At 45.8% G+C, this 17,099-nt stretch overlaps 1 protein-coding gene across 1 annotated transcript in view; it reads right to left on the bottom strand.

Annotated features, from left to right (window-relative positions):
- The window catches only part of LOC149356185 (uncharacterized), a 92,235-nt gene that overhangs the window by 16,054 nt on the left and 59,082 nt on the right, over positions 1–17,099 (bottom strand). The window contains exon 6 of the mRNA XM_089576275.1: positions 8,156–8,198. Within this exon, the coding sequence (XP_089432401.1) occupies positions 8,156–8,198 (43 nt within the window). The remainder of the gene's footprint in view (positions 1–8,155; positions 8,199–17,099) is intronic.

Genomic DNA, 17,099 nt, shown 5'->3' with positions numbered 1-17,099 from the left:
CGAGCTCCATAACCACAGAGCGACCGCGACGGCTCCTACAATAAGACGTTGCGAAGGCAGGCACTCAAGGCATCGTAAAGAAAAACTGTTGTAACACGAGGCAGTGGCAGGCCGGAGGAGTCCGCAGCGCGTGCGCACTGCGGTGCTCTATCCGCGCATCTGTACACAAGAATCGCCACGTGTCGGTGAGGTGGGCGCATGCATGCGCATGCGTCGGGGCCAATCTGCGGGTGTGCATTATCAGCGCTAGTCTTTTATCACCCGGCGCTCAAGACAGAACGACCAGTTTGACTGGCCTCTGATTTTCCTCAGCTGCTTTACTATGACCTATCAGAACTGCGTCCACATCGGCAGAACCTTGCACGAGTACTGCTGCCGGTCGACGAGAACGCGGTCGCTTTCGGAAGCGACATGCGAGATCTCCACCACAGAAGAGCACGATCGCCTAAGGAAGCGTCCGGCGAGATCGTGGACCAAAGAAGAGGAGCGAGAACAAGAACGCCTTCGGAAGCGGAAATTACGGGTCAGCAGGCATATGTTCCTGCATTGCGCTTCTCTAGGTGTAGCACAGATTACAGCGCTACATATCGGTCGATGAGCGGCTTTTGATTTTTAAGCATTCTTTGGCATCAAATGCTGTTCTGAAAAACAATATGCTTCAGTAGAGGCCTATAACTAACTGAAAAGCATTGTTCTTTCCCTGTACAAAGCTTCAGCCTTATCTAGATACACAGCACATTTTTTTTCTGTCATCACGACAGGTTTACGTCGAATTCTGAGACATGAACTTTAATTAAAGCCAAATTTTTGTGTATTTTCTGTAGACAGCATTGTGCTGCCCCCTGTGGTAGCGACACTACTACAGAAAACTTACTACAGTATTATAGCTGAAATATTTAGCTGTGTTTTGGATTTGATTCTCGCGTCTTTTTTGACTGGGACTATCTAAAACGCAAACGCGATGCCAATCTAGAAATACACCCGCAAGAGTGACTGCTGAAAGCTTCAAATTAAGGGTGTCATCAGTGATCAAAATCGAGGAACGCAAGAAAGAATGATTTTTTTTTATTTGTGGTAGCGTTCAAGGAAAAAATAATGCACACTTTTTACCTGAAAGATAATCTATTAAAGACGAGCACAAAAACAGCTACACTCCGTCGGTGGGAACAGAAACCTCGACCTGCCTATGTCGCTAAGCTGCTCTCCAAACTGAGCTACGACGGCCTTTTTTTGTTGACTGAGCTACGGCCACGGCTGGCCATGTATCTACTTCAAGTGTGTTGCGTGTGACCTACCCTTTGAGTGAGTTCTACCAGTTCCACCCATGTTGCAGGCTACAGGAAACATCTGAAGTGAGATTGAAAAAAACACGAGAGCACTGCGTCTCTCCGGGGGGCTATCGCACAAATTACGCTGCAACAAACGAACCGCGGCCTCACATGGGTTAACCGGGCAGCATTCACGACCCTCTCAGGGTGAGCGGCACTGTAACACCACAGAAGAGTACGGCAATTCAGTAGTGAAAAATAATTCACTGCAGCACTGATTTATACAAAATGGCTGGACGTAATAAAGACAACTATCAAGAATTACTGACGCCGATTCCCAGGACAAGTGCAACACATATGCGATACAGAAAATTCAAGTGCATCGCTTATTTCTGGAAACAGGAGAGCGTGGTAAAAGTAAGGAGTACCTCACACATTGCGACACACCATACAATTGATTTAGTTCCTTAGCGTTTACAAAAGAGACCCAAGATGTTTCAATCGCAACCAATGAGCGAACCCTAATTTGTCAAGCTTTTCTATACCGACCGACGAGGAGCATAGACATTTCCACCCACACGGCAGCTGGCATCAAGCAGAACAAAAATGAGAGGAGATAAAAAATCAATGTCTTCATTTATTTCTGGCAACAAATAGCGCAGTGGTACCCGACAGACTGCTCGGGGGCGAATAGGAGAGGAGCAAGGAGCTTCCAGCGTCAGAGACTTGCAAGCACACGTGTGCATCGACGCCCCAGAGACTGAATGCGAAATTTTGCGGGATCCCTTGATTTACCTAATATTTTTAAATGTCATTGTTGGCTAACTGCAAATGATCTACCTGCATTATTTTTGTCAAAGAAAACAGTTTTGAAGCTTCCCAGAACTGTTATTTTTGCAAATTTGGGTTACGAATAGCTGAAAATATGTTCCAAGGATAGACATCAAAGTTTCTGTGGCAATTTATGCTCATTGTAAATTTCTTCCTGTCATTTTCGCCAATTCTACAATTTTGTTCTTTTTCTAACATTTTGCCCACTGGGCGAAGGAAAACTATTTTGGTAACGCTGGACGTCTTCATAAAAACAATTACACAGAACCGCCAGCTTTCCTTCAGCATTCTAAGGAAACTTATCTACTTATCAATGTAAAACTGGCGGACATATAAAGTACGAACACAGAAATATTATTGCAGAAACTTCATAAAGCACAAAGCGCTATGAGTTTTTAATAGCCAATGGAAGTTCGGTGTTGTCTATTTTTGTCATTTGTCCTCATACTGTACACTGTTTAAATATCATACGCTTTAAAATTTCCCGCCTAATATCGCTGGTGGAGCATATGCAAGTGGTTTTAAAGTGACCGCACTTTGCGCACACAATTCTTTTTGAAAACTTTGGTTGTGGATAGCGTAAAATATCGTGCAAGGACATGTTTGAAAATCATGAGGGTACATTTGTGATTATTGTACACGGAGCCTAGTTAGTACTGCGAGAGCACCGTTACACTACCCCTTACCTAGGAATCTTTTTCCTTTATTTCTGTCTTTATTGACTTTCATTGCAAATATTAGAGATGGCCGAGATAGCAGCTCGAAAGGCCCTCGGGTGCGTTGCATTCAGCAGCTCGGAAAATCATGCCATACTAAGTACATCGTGACATTTTCACTAATCAAGTTTCACATCGAGATAATGGTAAGCTGTATATGCAAACGGTGAACATGAAATTTGCACACATTGTCTTTCCTAGAAGAAAATATTACAAACATATAGCAAGACACCGCGGTGCATCAGTGCTTATGGCGCTTGGCTGCTGACCAGAAGGACGCGGGTTCGTTCCTCGCCGCGGTGGTCGGATTTCGATGGAGGCTAAATTCTGGACGCCCATGTCGTGTGCAATATCTGTGCACGTTAAAGGACCTCAGGTGGATGAACTTTTCGGAGGCCTCCACTACAGCGTCCCTCATACGCTGGGTCGCTTTCGGACTTTAAACCTGCATAAACATAAGCCCATAATATAAACAAAGATATAAAAACTGGCCAATGTTTGAATTGACGTCTCAGAGAGCACGACAATCCTGTCGATTAGGTACAGGAACCAACCTTGCCTCGCATGTAAAAAAAATTGCACTTATTGTTCAGCTTTGTTTCACCGAACCACAATAATTGGATGGGGAAAGACTAGACAAGAACGCGAGTTTCTCCAGACATTTCTAATCAAAAAGAATGAGCTGGCCTGCATTGCATTCGATCCGTAGCTATCACCGAGAAAGAGTGCCATTTTTTGTCGAGTATTTGAATCATGACCTCACTTTGCATTTTTTCATGTGCGCTTCCAAAGAAAGGTGGTTTTTACGTGCGTGGCTGCGCCAATAATAAATCAGTTGTAAGTCCAGCGACTGTGTGTGTCTCCTCTAGTCCTGGGTGTTTTTTTTTTGCCGGTTCCCTTTGCTAGTATACTTTACCAACTAACCAGCAATTCTCTCTTTAGAAAAAATAATGAAGAGAAAATATGTCAGATTTCATACAGTCATAAACAATTATAGGACTGTAGGGAAGGTTTCATTTCCGAATGGTTCATATTTCGGATGCCAATGCCTATTTCATTTAGGGAGTTTATCAACGTTTGCTGCACTTTGTCCTATGTCTAATAAAGTTGAACCTTTCTGTGCGGCGTGTACTGTAAGCGGGCACATTTTTCAGTGTAATGGGAATTTCCAGTAAAGTTAAGCTTTTCTGTACTGAAGTAAAACTCCGCACTTGTTTATATGCGTAAAGGGCTTGAATATTTCCTATGTATCACTTGTCAAGCAGAGGGTCAGTGTGTTCAATGTAGCAAAAAAAAAATAATACCCAGCGCCCTTTTCTGCATGACTAATATGTTATTCATATTAGATTGTGCGGTTTTACCCCATACATAATTACCGTAATTAATGTGCGCAGCAAACAAAGCTTTGTATAGTAGTATTTTAACAGCAGTAGGGAAAATGTGTGTATTGCGACATAAACTACGAACTGTTATGCTCAGGTTATTGAAGGCTCAGCCTGTGTGGTCATCCCATTGTGATTTCCTGGACAAGGTTATCAAAAGAATTTGAATTGTGTTCACGGCCTCAATATGCATAGACTAGAACATTAGAGTGTAATGCTATCGGATTTGTTTATCTTGAGTTCGACATATTAGGGCATTGGTTTTATTGCAGTTAACCTGCAGGCAATTTGTTTTGACCAAAACAGAACGCCTGCCAAGAAGTTCATTTGTTATTCGCTTTAATTGTGTGTTATTGTGGAACGATAAGAAAATACTTGTGTGGTCTGTATACAATACAAATTTTGCTTTTTGATAAATAGGTACTTGATCATTGACGTAAAAACTGAAAAGAAGCGGCCCAAGAGCACTTTCCTGTGGTACACCAGACATTATGTCTTTGGTTTGCAATTTTACTTCAGTTATTTAGACAAATCAGTGCCTAAATCAGAGATAGGAGGATAAGAACGCGAGCCGTGCACCCCTCATGCCTTACTATTTTAGCTTGTTGAGAAGAACCTTCTGATTGATGCTCTGATGGCTGTACAACTAAAGCTTTCAGCCCAAGCGAAGAGCCTCCTTCTCACCTCTGCAGAGGCACAACCCACCAGCCACCCTAAATCTGGCACCCACCCCATGCCTAGCTTCACCCTCCGTCACCCATCCACCAAGTTGCGCCCTCTAGAAGCGCCTATGAGCCGCAATCCACCTTGAACCAAACATGAATAAGCCTTTATGCGAGTCAAAACGGAGCAAGCGGTCCTCTGCCGCACACCCTTTTTGGGGCAGGGCTGGATTAAAATTTTCGTAGCAGCTAGAAATTGGTATGTTTTTGAAGAGAGAATTCATTTTCATTTATAAGCGTAAGTGTTCCATACTTTTCTTGAACGAAATCTATACCAAGGCTTGGGCAGCTTACCCTGCCTCTAAAAGAGGCTGCGCCAGACGACAGCTCCTCCCTCTTTATTGCTATGTAGAAAATTCGTGTTTAGAGCATGCCTGCACCCTCCACAAGGCCTCCACCACATCCTACGCAACACCAGCAGGAAAAAGCGGCAATGAAACTGAATTGAAAGGTTCAGTCAGAATGCCAGCTTCTCTGCAAAAGCGTCACTCTCAAGCCACCTTCGCCTGCCCCCGTACGCAGCCTGCTGCCACCCACCAACGCAATCTTTTATCTACCCTGCTAAACCTCATTCTCTAGGAAAACTTCGTAGCATGCGTGAAGCCTTGGCTTAGGGTAAAAACATTTTGTAGAGTAAAAGCATAAATAATTCATTGAGGGTAAATACAAATGCCCTCGCAGAGCTGTGGCATCAGATATTTGACCTTGCCGTTATTTTCAAGACGAATTCTCAACTTCCGTCTTTTGAAAAAAATTTGGAATGTTAGTGCACAGGTAACTTTATGTGCTAATGGGGAGTTCTTGCACTCAGAAGCTATAACTAGAAATAGTTTGCGTTGTGCTCTATACGCCGCACGTATTTACTAAAAAATATGAAACTCAGTGGTGAAACATGGCGAATTTCAAGAAAATCTGCAATAACAAAGAATTTGATTATTTAAAAAGGACGGAATTGTTAATATTTTTATTACGTTCTATTCAGGTTTTCAGCCTTGTATAAATATTCATTGGCAGCATCAGCAGGTGCACAATATTTTCGCTGGTAGTTGAACTTCTAACAATGCTCTTCTTAAAGGCTCGAAATCCATTCTAGCTGTGAAGAAACCCACATTATGAACTCGTGTCAACCACTGAGAGCTCACTGCAGTGGGGCGCGAACAGGCAATTCAGTATATGCAGCCCCCATAATCCGCAGAATAACAGCACAACCGTGAAATAAAGCAGAGACTTCAGTTCCCGTAGCTTAAGCCGGTATTTGCATTTATGGCGCACAAAAGAGGGGACAACATATATCGAGGAGAACCTAGAAGTTTTCAGACCTCATATAATAAAAGCGATATTCCCGCCATACTAAGCGATGCTTGGGGATGTGGTAATCCCACTGTCTCCCCCATCCCCCGCACGAAATTTGCAGCCTCGTCTTACGGTGCACCACACCGGCTCTACTCTCTGCAAAAGGGAGGCGCTGTGCTCGGAATGCAGGCCGAAAACTGCTGCAGTGCAATACGCTTTCAGATGTTTTCGAATAATCACATCGTGCGAAATACCTTGGCAGAGTTAAAAAAAGATATTCGTACAATCTTTTTCTGACCGTCATAACAATTTTTTCAGCTCTGTACATTCTTGATGAGTCATCATCATCATCAGCAGCAGCCCGACTACACCCACTGCACGGCAAAGGCCTCTCCCATGTCTCTCCAATTAACCCTGTCCTTTCTCAGTTGCCGCCACTGTATCCCCGAAAACTTCTTGATCTCATCCGCCCACCTAACTTTCTTCCGTACCCTGCTACGTTTGCTTTCTCTTGGAATCCACTCCGTTACCCTTAAGGACCAGCGGTTATCTTGCCTTCGCATTACATGCCCTGCGCAAGCCCATTTCTTCCCCTTGATTTCAACTAAGATGTCATTGACCCGCGTTTCGTCCCTCACCCACTCCGCCCTCTTTCGATCTCTTAACGTTACACCTATCATTTTCCTTTCCATAGCTCGCTGCGTTGTTCTTAACTTAAGCTGAACCCTCTTTGTTAGCCTCCCTGTTTCTGCCCCATAGGTGAGTACCGGTAGTATACAGCTGTTGTATACTTTTGAATTGAAGTGAATATGTGTGCTCCAGGATAATTTATGGACGCAAGATATGTATCCATGAATTTTATAATTTCTAATATAGATGTGCATAGAATGCAACATAAACTACTTGTGATTAACTAAAGACCTTCACATTTCGATAAAGCTTCGGGCGCACAAGCGTCACCAGAGATAATCTCCTAGGGCGGCGCATTTTGCTGAGATAGGCTCTCATAGCAGCCACGCCCTGTATGCGCCGTAGTGTCTCACCATACCTTCCACTTTCTACTGTAACCACAGTCTCGTTGGGGATTCATTCACTCCCGTCACACCTTCCGTCTTCCGCGGTAACCATCTTGTGAACGATTCCCGTGGTAACCACCTTCCGGTTACGCTTTCTTATCCTCTCGCCATACCCTCCTTCTTCCAGGGTAACTACCCACCGGGTGGTTAGCGTGGCACCCACCCACCGCTTACGGCTCCTCCGACGGTAACCATCCTATGGCTTTCCTCCCCTCTCGAGGATACCTCCTCCTTCCATGATAACCAACCGCCGGTTTCGGATTCCTCCGCTCGCGTCATACTATTCTCCTACCACGGTAACCACCTTCCAGAGTAAATACTGGTTCCCGTGGCAACCACCAACCGGCGGCGTCTTGCGTTCTAGTCGTACCCTCCTCCTTCCACGGTAAACACCCTCCGGATGGTTCCTGTGGTAACCACCCAGCGGTTACGGCTTCCTCCACAAATATCATATTCTCCTACTTCCGTAGTAACCACCTTTCGAGTGGTTCAGATGGCAACGCATGGACTAAGACCTACTACTACGACGCGAAACACAGGAAAGGAATCTTAACAGACGCCGCTGTAAAATTTTTGATGTTGAGAGATGGCATTAGAAATTTAAAGCAGCATACAGTAAATTTTTGCGGCGGACTTGGTTTTCTCTCGTGCTTTAAGTATTTGTTTCAACTATCATTTGGCGGCGTTTAGGTTCAAATTCGTACAGAGAGTGCTCCAAAGGTATCCATCAGCTCAATCCAATGACGGCTTGAGTACGCTCTAGTGCGTAGGTCAGTGTAGGCAAGGTCATTTTACAGGCCGGCTGAGAAAGTAGGTTCCAATACCACCTTTAAGTGCACCTTAGTGAATTCTTTTTCACCAACTTACCTTCCAGTGTTTGATGCTGCTTCATCTTCAGGCTCTCAAGAACCTATAAGCAGTAAGCAAACAAAATAATAAAACGCAACTTTAGGCACCTGCGGTTTCTTTCGGCAACCACGTTCTATAGACGTGCGTTGGGAAAATAATGGGCTATGTGATCCCAGAACCTGAGGGGGACACGGCTGGATTAGGCAGCACACTGTACGAAATATGTAAACCATGCATACACTTGGAGCCCCAAAAGTGTTTATTGAGGCGCTACTTTGCTATTGAGGCTCCAGCTGCTATGGTTTGTACAGCCGCACGGCCGAAAGCCACTGACAATCTGTTGCGTTAGCATGGGCCTTTGGACCCAAACACCATGAACAGCGCAAAACATAGAGAGGGTTTCGGGCATCATCACTGATAGGAAGTTAATCGGAATATCAACTTTTATGCATTATAAGGATAACATAAGGATTTGACAAATTGCACTAAAAAGTCTTTTTAAACATGCCGATAACGAGACTTACCGCAGGTGCTCTTCTGTTTACTTTTTAATGTATATATGCTTGTGTCACCCAAAGCGGAAGACACGCTCTGAGTAACGTCCTGCTCCACAAAAGCGCTGTGACATTTTGGATAGCTCCTCTACGACCAAAGCACATGGCATACCCCAGGAAGCAAGATTGTTCTAGCGCACATTTTCTGCTATGCTCTCCAACGCGTCACGGCAATATGCGAAAACACATCGAGCCAGGTGTTGACGAAGCTGAGAGCTTATGAGTGAACTGAGATGGACACAGCCAGCAGCATCCATTCAAACCCTACGGGATACGGGCTCGATATGTACCAAAACGCACACTGGGAAAAAGTCCTACATTTATCAGGTTCCCACATTTACCAAAATAGCGGACCCAATATTAGGTTAAGCCTATGTATGGCGAGTACCATTTCCTAATATCGGTAATGAGAAGTAGAAGTAAGGTCTAAACATTCCAACCAAACTGCGTCACAAATATCCTACAACTACAATAGAAGCGAACGTTCCTACCATGGTTGATTGGCAGCACTCTTGGAGTTGGATATCTTCAAGAAAAAGAAATAAAACGACCAACTTGAAATTCTGAACGACAAAAAAAATTCAGGGGGGTACTTTGTTCACCTAAAGTGCGGTGAGGCGAAAGCCTTAATGCGGTGTTGCTGCTTGTGTCACTGATGCGTTGTGAAGATGTTGGGCTTCGCCTCTAGGAGTGAAACGCGACAGCGTCTTGCAACGCTGCCAGGGAGTCCACAGAACGCCATCGCCCGTTCGGTTGTGCACCTCGCTCGTCGTTAAATTGGTTTTTGAGGAAAGGAAACGTATCTCTCTCTCGCATATCTCGGTGGACACCTGGACCTCGCCGTAAGGGAAGGGAGGAAGATGGGAGCGAACGAAGACACCGTATTCACTAGACGCGCCTTTGTTCATTCCAAACCATCGAGCTGGCATGGCGGAGTGGTTAGCATGCTCGTCTCGCACTCTGGAGACCGGGGTTCGATTCCCGAACTCGACCAACTTCCTACTCGTTTTCATTTATTTATTTGGCCTGACTAGAAGGGTTAATCAGGCTAATTTGGTATTTAAGCAATTAACTAAACTCAGTCCCACTTGGAGCATCACTATACATCCCTTTAATTGGTTGCATGGTTACTAGCCGAAGTACAATTGGCCCCGTTTGAAATTCGCGCACTGTGACGTCACGACCGTTTCGACCAATTGAAAACCGTGACATTTCTGTCGACAACTCCTGCTTACAACGACGAGGTATTAAAGGCTTCCGCCTTAAAAGAGAACTCAATTCTTAAGTCCCAGCAGCTAAGCAACGTGCCCAGATATGAAGGAAACACTTTATTGAAGTTGTGCCTTACTGGGAAAATTACAAGTTGTGGAGTCGCATGCGAACAAGAAGCGGTACTAGAAGCTCACAACTTTTACAGGAAACTCTCGAAATGCTGCCCCTCCGCGGCAACACAAATCATGTATCGCTCACGTACCCAACCAGGCACCCGCCCTAGCATTTCAGGCTAAAATTCAGCGCATTCTGTGATGATCCTCGCCTTAAGATCTTGTGCACTGGGAGACCCATCAATGAAAACATTATTTTTATGTACCTGCGCGGAAAGAAGCCTCGAAACCTTGGAGGCAAAGGAAAGAGGATGTTAGATCCTATCCCACTGCAGTGGAGTTTTTCCGCAGCTATCAAAAATAAAAAATGGGTTCTCATAGGTATCACAAATAAGAAAATACACCTCATTAGGCAACCACAGATGAAACTGAAATTTCCACAGACAATTCTCTGGAGGATTATAGTGTATAGGAACATGCCTTCTCATGGCTGACAGAAATATTGCAGTGCCTGGCACAGAACACATGGAAGATGCAAAACGCAAAAAAAAACAGCTTAGCAGCACAACCAAGGCGTAGCAGCTAGACTATTGAAAACTGCTCTTATAATCCACAGTGGAAGCCTCACAATTACCACAAACATTAAAATGAAAAACTGAATAGGCCGAATAAAAATTAATAAGGAAAGAAGACAGCACTAAAATCACGTCGTTTGTGCAGCCAAAAAAATTGCCGCACAGTGTATGGCACAGAAAAATACATAAGTAAAATGGCTAGCATAAAAAAACATTTTCGTGATTGAAAAACGTAAACTGTTCACATAATGTTTGAATCGACTGCTCTGCGCTGCAGAATATCGAACCCAATACAGAAGAGACAGCAATACCAAAAATAAAACGAATGCCACTACTTATCAGTGACAAACTAGTTGTCAGCAAAAAAACATTGGCTCCTTCATCTGGAACAGATCAAGATGAGCGAAAACTTCGTTATGCAAGCCAGGAATCTGGAGTAATGAGTCCAGCGACGCGGCGCATACGAAACGGCCGACAAGAGCGCTGGTACCGCACCTACTCCAAGGGAAAGGAAAGGAGATGGTTTGAGGCCACTTCTCCTCGCGTGACCTCTCCCGAGGTTTACCCGCCATAGCAAATTGCCCTGCGCCTCGAGTCCCGCCGTTAGCTTTCCTAGGTCCACCCTAAACTCTCCGAGGCAGCAAACTTCGAAAACGGGAGCAGAAGCGGTGCGCGTGCGGACTTCAAGCCACGTTAAAAGTGGCTTGGAGTCCGCGAAAACCGTCTTCTAATGGCCCTTTTTTCGACGTCCGAGCCTCTTTACTGCAGGAGTGGCGCGAGCGGGAAAGCCCGCAGTGCTGTTCTGCGACGCGCGCCCGCCATTCTTGCTGCCAGTATGTCGGAAACCCTTCCATACGCCGCACTCGCATTTACTTAACTAGCCAAGCTGCTGTTTAATATCAGTTGCAATTTTAATAATTACCACACGACCGCTTGTGTCTCCCTGCTTTCCTTGAGCACAGTCGCGACCGCAGTATGCCACCGATAGCGCCGCCTATACAATGTGAAGCTAAAATAAGGCACCCATCATGACATGTACTTCCGGCGCTTTCTCTCTTTGTTACCAAACAACCATATGCAAGGAGAAATAACTACACACATCTTCAAACATCATTATTTTGATGAGAATAAATGGCATGATCACCTGCGGGCTTTATTATTGGCCCGCCAGTGACTTGCCACCACTGCCGTTTAATAATACCTGCCTTGAAATTTAAATTATGTAATTCGTGCTGCGAAGCTGCTCTACACTTTAGAGATACTTATTGCAACCGGAATGCTTCGTACAACTGCACACGACCACCCGATACTAGTGAGTGACCTCACGTGGATACCGCGGCCGCCACGAGTTTTCGGCGCTTCAGCAGTAATAAGCTTGGTACCGTAAGGTACACACGGATAGAATATGAACACTTTGCTACAAACACTAATGAGAGAAATTCAGAACACTCTCTTCAGTGGGCTTTAAATAATGACGGGTAATGCGGGTTAAAGCCGTCAGCATTCCCTTCCTTGTTTCTGATTGATTATGTTTCGCTTTTGGCAACGTTAATGCGCAAAGGCAACCAAAACGTCAAAGCTTCATTTAGTTTTGAGAGCGCCTCTCTTGACGCCATGGTGACATTGCAACTGTCCACACCACCGGAGCCATTCGGGACAACAGACCGGAGACAAATATAAGCGTGCATAGGCCTCACACACTCATTCAACCATCAAAAGAGAGTAAAATAAATACGGTCAGAGTGAATTTAATCGGCTTCACTTACAGCCTTGGAACTCCACACAGGGCAAGAACGCCCGCAACCTGGCGTTAGCGCAACCTTGTCGGGGCGCAGCTGTGGTGCAGCATCGCAAAGAAAGCCCGCTTTTAGCAGCATGTAGATCGCGCAAAACAACCGCTACAGGGCACGCACACCGCATCGTCATCCCTTCCTCCACACGTGTTTCCGCGTGCCCTGTCCTTTTTGTAGTAGTGGCCTACAACGAAAGGATAGCTGCCAGTTGGGTACACAGCCAGCTGTCGACTACACTGGGGCATGGCGCATTGACGTGCCGCGTGGTGCTGCTTTCCCACCCGCGAGAACGCAGCTGCCGTCACTTAATGCAAGGCCTAGCATTACCGCGGGCGGTTTTCTGCCACGTGCTCGCAGCAGTTTCTATGAGGAAAGAACAAGTTGGATTCCATGATACGTGCAAGATACTGTGGTTTGGAAATGTTGCGATGTTGAGCCGCGAGCACAGATGAACAATAAACACGTGACTTCTGACTATTTAAGAGATTCGAACAGCTCAAATAATGAGCTCGTGGTGTGAAGCGAATCAAGGCGTGAGTGCTAATCTCAAACTATTCGACGTTTCGAATATTCCCACACCCCTAGCTACGCGTATTATCCGATTAATTGTGTCAGTGTCTTCTTGTGCAAAGTATACTTTCCGAAACCAAGCTGCTCTCTTGACTGCTGGAAACTTGGGCTAGCTCTTGATTCTGTTAGCAATTATCTACGTATAGAGTGGCTTTTCGACTGAAGTCGCCGGCCACAAGCAGACTGCCCTTGACATCGCAGAGACACGATTAAGCCTGACAAGGGCAGGGGTCGTTCGATCTTTCCGTCTCCTTTTTCGAGCCCGCAGCGCCCGGTTCATCTGCCCATGGGATCCGTTAGGAAACCGTGCTGTAGTCAACAACGTGCCTTTTTTCATTTTGCGTTTTTTATTCAAATAGCCATGACGACGAGGATACGATCGAGGCCTGCGGAAATCACTGCCAGTTCAGTGCGTATATCCTGGTCGGTGCTGCGGGAATAAAATCCGCCTGTGATGAATATGGGGCGACATTGTCACGACGATCCATTTGACGGCTCCTCGAGAACTGGACTTCATACCATGAAAGGTTAGTGTCAATCATTTTCGCTGTTCAAGAAGAAACCTGAACAAGATAAAGGTGTGGCATGCTTGAATTTCATCGGACTCATGACAACACAAGCTACAGCGTGGTTGAGCCCTTGACCACACCCAGTCTGCCGCCAAGCAAAAGCTTTGTCAAGGGACGGAGGTCAGTTGACACTCAACTGGTTCCTTGACCCTACAGAATTTGCGGGAGCCAAATTTTACCACCATGGGTTGAAAGTGCCTATCACTGAGTTCGTTACCGAATTGCGTACGTTTTCTCAATCGCATCACCAGGGGTTCGGGGCAGCGCCCACCCACTGCAGAAAAGCATAGCGACCTATCATTTTCTATTCAGCAGCCACTCGCTCAGTCTCTTTCGTGAGTCACGAATGGCGTCAAGGCGCTAATTTTGAACGTTGAAAGCAATTTGCTACATAGAGTAAGCCAGGGAAACTAGAAGCACTTGTCCCCACATCCTGGTATTGGCGAATTCACACCATTTTCAAATGAAGCGTTAAGAAATATGTTCGTCTAGTGCCTGCAAAGAGCGGACATCCAAAGTTTTGATTCCGCAAAAAGTAATAATTTGACGTTTCAGAACACTGCTGAACGAGCCTTAACGATCAGAAACACCAAAAATAACGCAATGGTAGTGCACAACGATGGAGGTGCTCTTTCTGACATGCACAACACGAAGAACCTCTGGCAGAGGCGACTTTTTCTGTGCGAGATTTATGGGAGCAAAGCTGACACTGGAGGTTCTTTTCCGAAGTTGTTCCTCGTACTACAGTTGCGCAGACTCCGCGCATGTGCCGCAGCGTATTACCGCCGGGGGAAGGAAGAGAATTTTTAGCGTATATGTAAACAAAAGAGAAATAGAACAAGGGCAGTAGCGTACGGAAGTGCTCAGTACAGAGACGTGGCTCTAAACGACGTCACCTGCTTGAAGCCAATACTGGTCAGTGTCATGGTTGATAGAGTGTTGGATACGGCAGCATCAGTGCCAATGACATCTACGAGGCTCCTTCTATGTCACAACTACGAGTGATCTCTTTCCGCTCCTCAGACTACAAGCCACTCGCATTCGGATGCGCACATAATGAGCAGGCCTTGTGCTGCCTGCATTACTCCACATTGATGTTCAGCCCAACTCAGGAAAATGCCTTCCCTTTCTCTTTGCACGCAACTGAACAAAGCTGCTCGTCACTCCTGGGTCGGCAGTAGTTCGAATACTTTCGCTTCTACTGGAATGCTCTCTTCTAATAATCGTGAACAAACAAGTACTAGAACAAACTACAGCCTGAATAAAGAAGAAGCACATGGTGTGATTGGCGCCGAAGGAGACGCCGAGGGGTGCGAAGTCTTGAAAAAATAGCGCGACTTCCTTTCAGGAAAGAGCAAGGCACCACATGAGACAGCAGAAGTGTCTCTAAAGGAAATACTCTTCCAAGGTTCTGAAAGACGAGAAATGTACACTTTCCTCCTAACGCTGCTTTTGAAAAGGAATTGGAAAGAATGTGGTCTTTTGGCATCGTCAAACTAACCGCAAGAAGAGATTTTGCGACATCGGTCGTGCCGGTCATCTAGAAAGATGAATATTCTCATGCGTGTTTATAATGAACCAAAATATCTGCTTCTGGGAATGGACCTATGCACGCTACCACATATAGATTTAAAATCCGTCGGACTTCTGGAGGCCAGTAATTTCCGACGATTGAAGCAAAACCTAGAATAAGACTGCACTAGGGCAGTCTTCGCGACGAAGACTCGCTGTCAATTGTCATAAATGGCGGTTCACTGAACATTTTCTCCTTTGGTGTTTCATCAAAGACTTAATTTTTTTAGACATTAATAAATACTATGTTGAAGGAACAGCGGGGTGTCGCATGTTACCAAAAGGAAGTCGAGAGCAGAGAATCCGGAAAACTTGGAAGCAGTTGTAAAGCTGTTGGCTCAAAGAGGCGTGACAGTGAAGGCTGAAAAGTGTACATTCTGTAAGGAAGACATAACGAAAAATTCTAGAGAAGCGCATTTTTCAATTGGAAGACTTTTTAGAATACCATCTTTCGCTTATAGCAAAACTGCTCTACTACAATGAATATAACTGCAGATACCCCTTAGCACACTCGTAGCTTTCTGCTATTGTCCGAAACGCACCCAACTTGTCTTCTGTGGCACGCTTAACTACTCAGTGCGAGCACAGGGCAAAATTTACGCGAAAAATTTTGCTATGCGTCAGAACGTTAGACCACTCCTATCATTATGTTCGTTACAGCACCTAACAATACTCCACAGTTGCCTCATAAATAAAAGTGGTGTCCAAGCAAGCTGGTCTTGTGTTGAACTACTTAGAGCACAAACTCAGTGCAGCCCTTTGTGAGCTACGGAAAGTAAAATGACAGGTGTACTGTTAAGAGACAGGAAGAGGGCAGAGTGGGTCAGGGAACACCTTAGTTGAAATCAAAAGGAAGAAATGGGCGTGGGCAGGTCTTGTAGTGCAAAGGCAAGGTACCCGATGGCAAGCGTAGCAGGAGGCGACAAAAATTTAAGTGGGCGGATAACATTAAAAGTTTGCGGCGATAGGATGGCCGCAGGTAGTGTAATCTACAGTAATGATCACAGAGGCTATCTTAAGGTGTCTTCGGCTAATACGCACTGCCTCCGTGCCGGTGTGCACGAAGTGGCGTGAAATACTGCACGAGTGGCACGTCTCCTTGCACATCAGCTGAACGCGCGAAACACTCGAAGATTGCCGTTGCTCTTTCTGCCGTCTGTTAACCGAGGCCTCCGAGACCTTCGATGATCTGAGAGGCTATTCATACGAGCGGCCGACGCCAACGAACGCAGTCAACAGTTTGTATAGCTAGCAACAGCCTCTTCAGAACAGTGCAGTACCGCGCTTGTAACAGGCGTTGATAGAATCGGCGGGACACGCGGGACCCACGAGCCTGCCCGTGAGATACTGCGATTAATTATGGGGGCGCAGGTTTGTAAGATACCACACCAAGGCGTTATGCTTGCCGGTTTTGATGCATACGCCCTTCAAGATTCAGATAGAGTAACTTCCGAAAATATCAGCAGGTGATTCTCAATCCACTAAGCGCCCCACATTGTCGCTTTTTTTATATCCTTTAACCTGTGCATACATTGGCAAAAAGTACGATGTTATAAAGTGCAGGCATGCCGGATGAACAGCATATGCCGTTCGCTGCAAGAGCTAAGGCAGAACTTGGAAGACTGACAATATTCAGAAACCTTTAGTTTCCTCATAACGGAAGGCGCATGGCTCGCCGGGTGGTGGCTGCGTGTTTGCAGCGCGAATAAATGCATTGCAGCTGCTATGATATTCAACATTTCTTTAAAATGTGCCCACTTGCAATGCTTCGTACGCTTTCCGCCTTCGTCGATGCTGCGTCAACCAACGAGCGTGAACACCGTCGTCTGCTAGCGCGCGCTGCACGACGGGATTGCACCGCGCTCCACCGTCGGTCTCCACGGCGGCGCGGTGGCGCGCACGCGTGTCGTGCTCGTCCCACCCGAATGTACGGCACTGCACGGGTGGCATCCAGCCGAACCTGGGGCACCGCACGAGTGCGTAGAAAACTCCACGAGTGCCGTC

Source organism: Amblyomma mixtum, chromosome 3 (genome assembly GCF_055824585.1).
Source record: "Amblyomma mixtum isolate Tamu chromosome 3, ASM5582458v1, whole genome shotgun sequence".
Taxonomy (NCBI): domain Eukaryota; kingdom Metazoa; phylum Arthropoda; class Arachnida; order Ixodida; family Ixodidae; genus Amblyomma; species Amblyomma mixtum.
The sequence above is the reverse complement of the archived record's forward strand: the minus strand, read 5'-3'. Positions and strand labels throughout refer to the sequence as shown.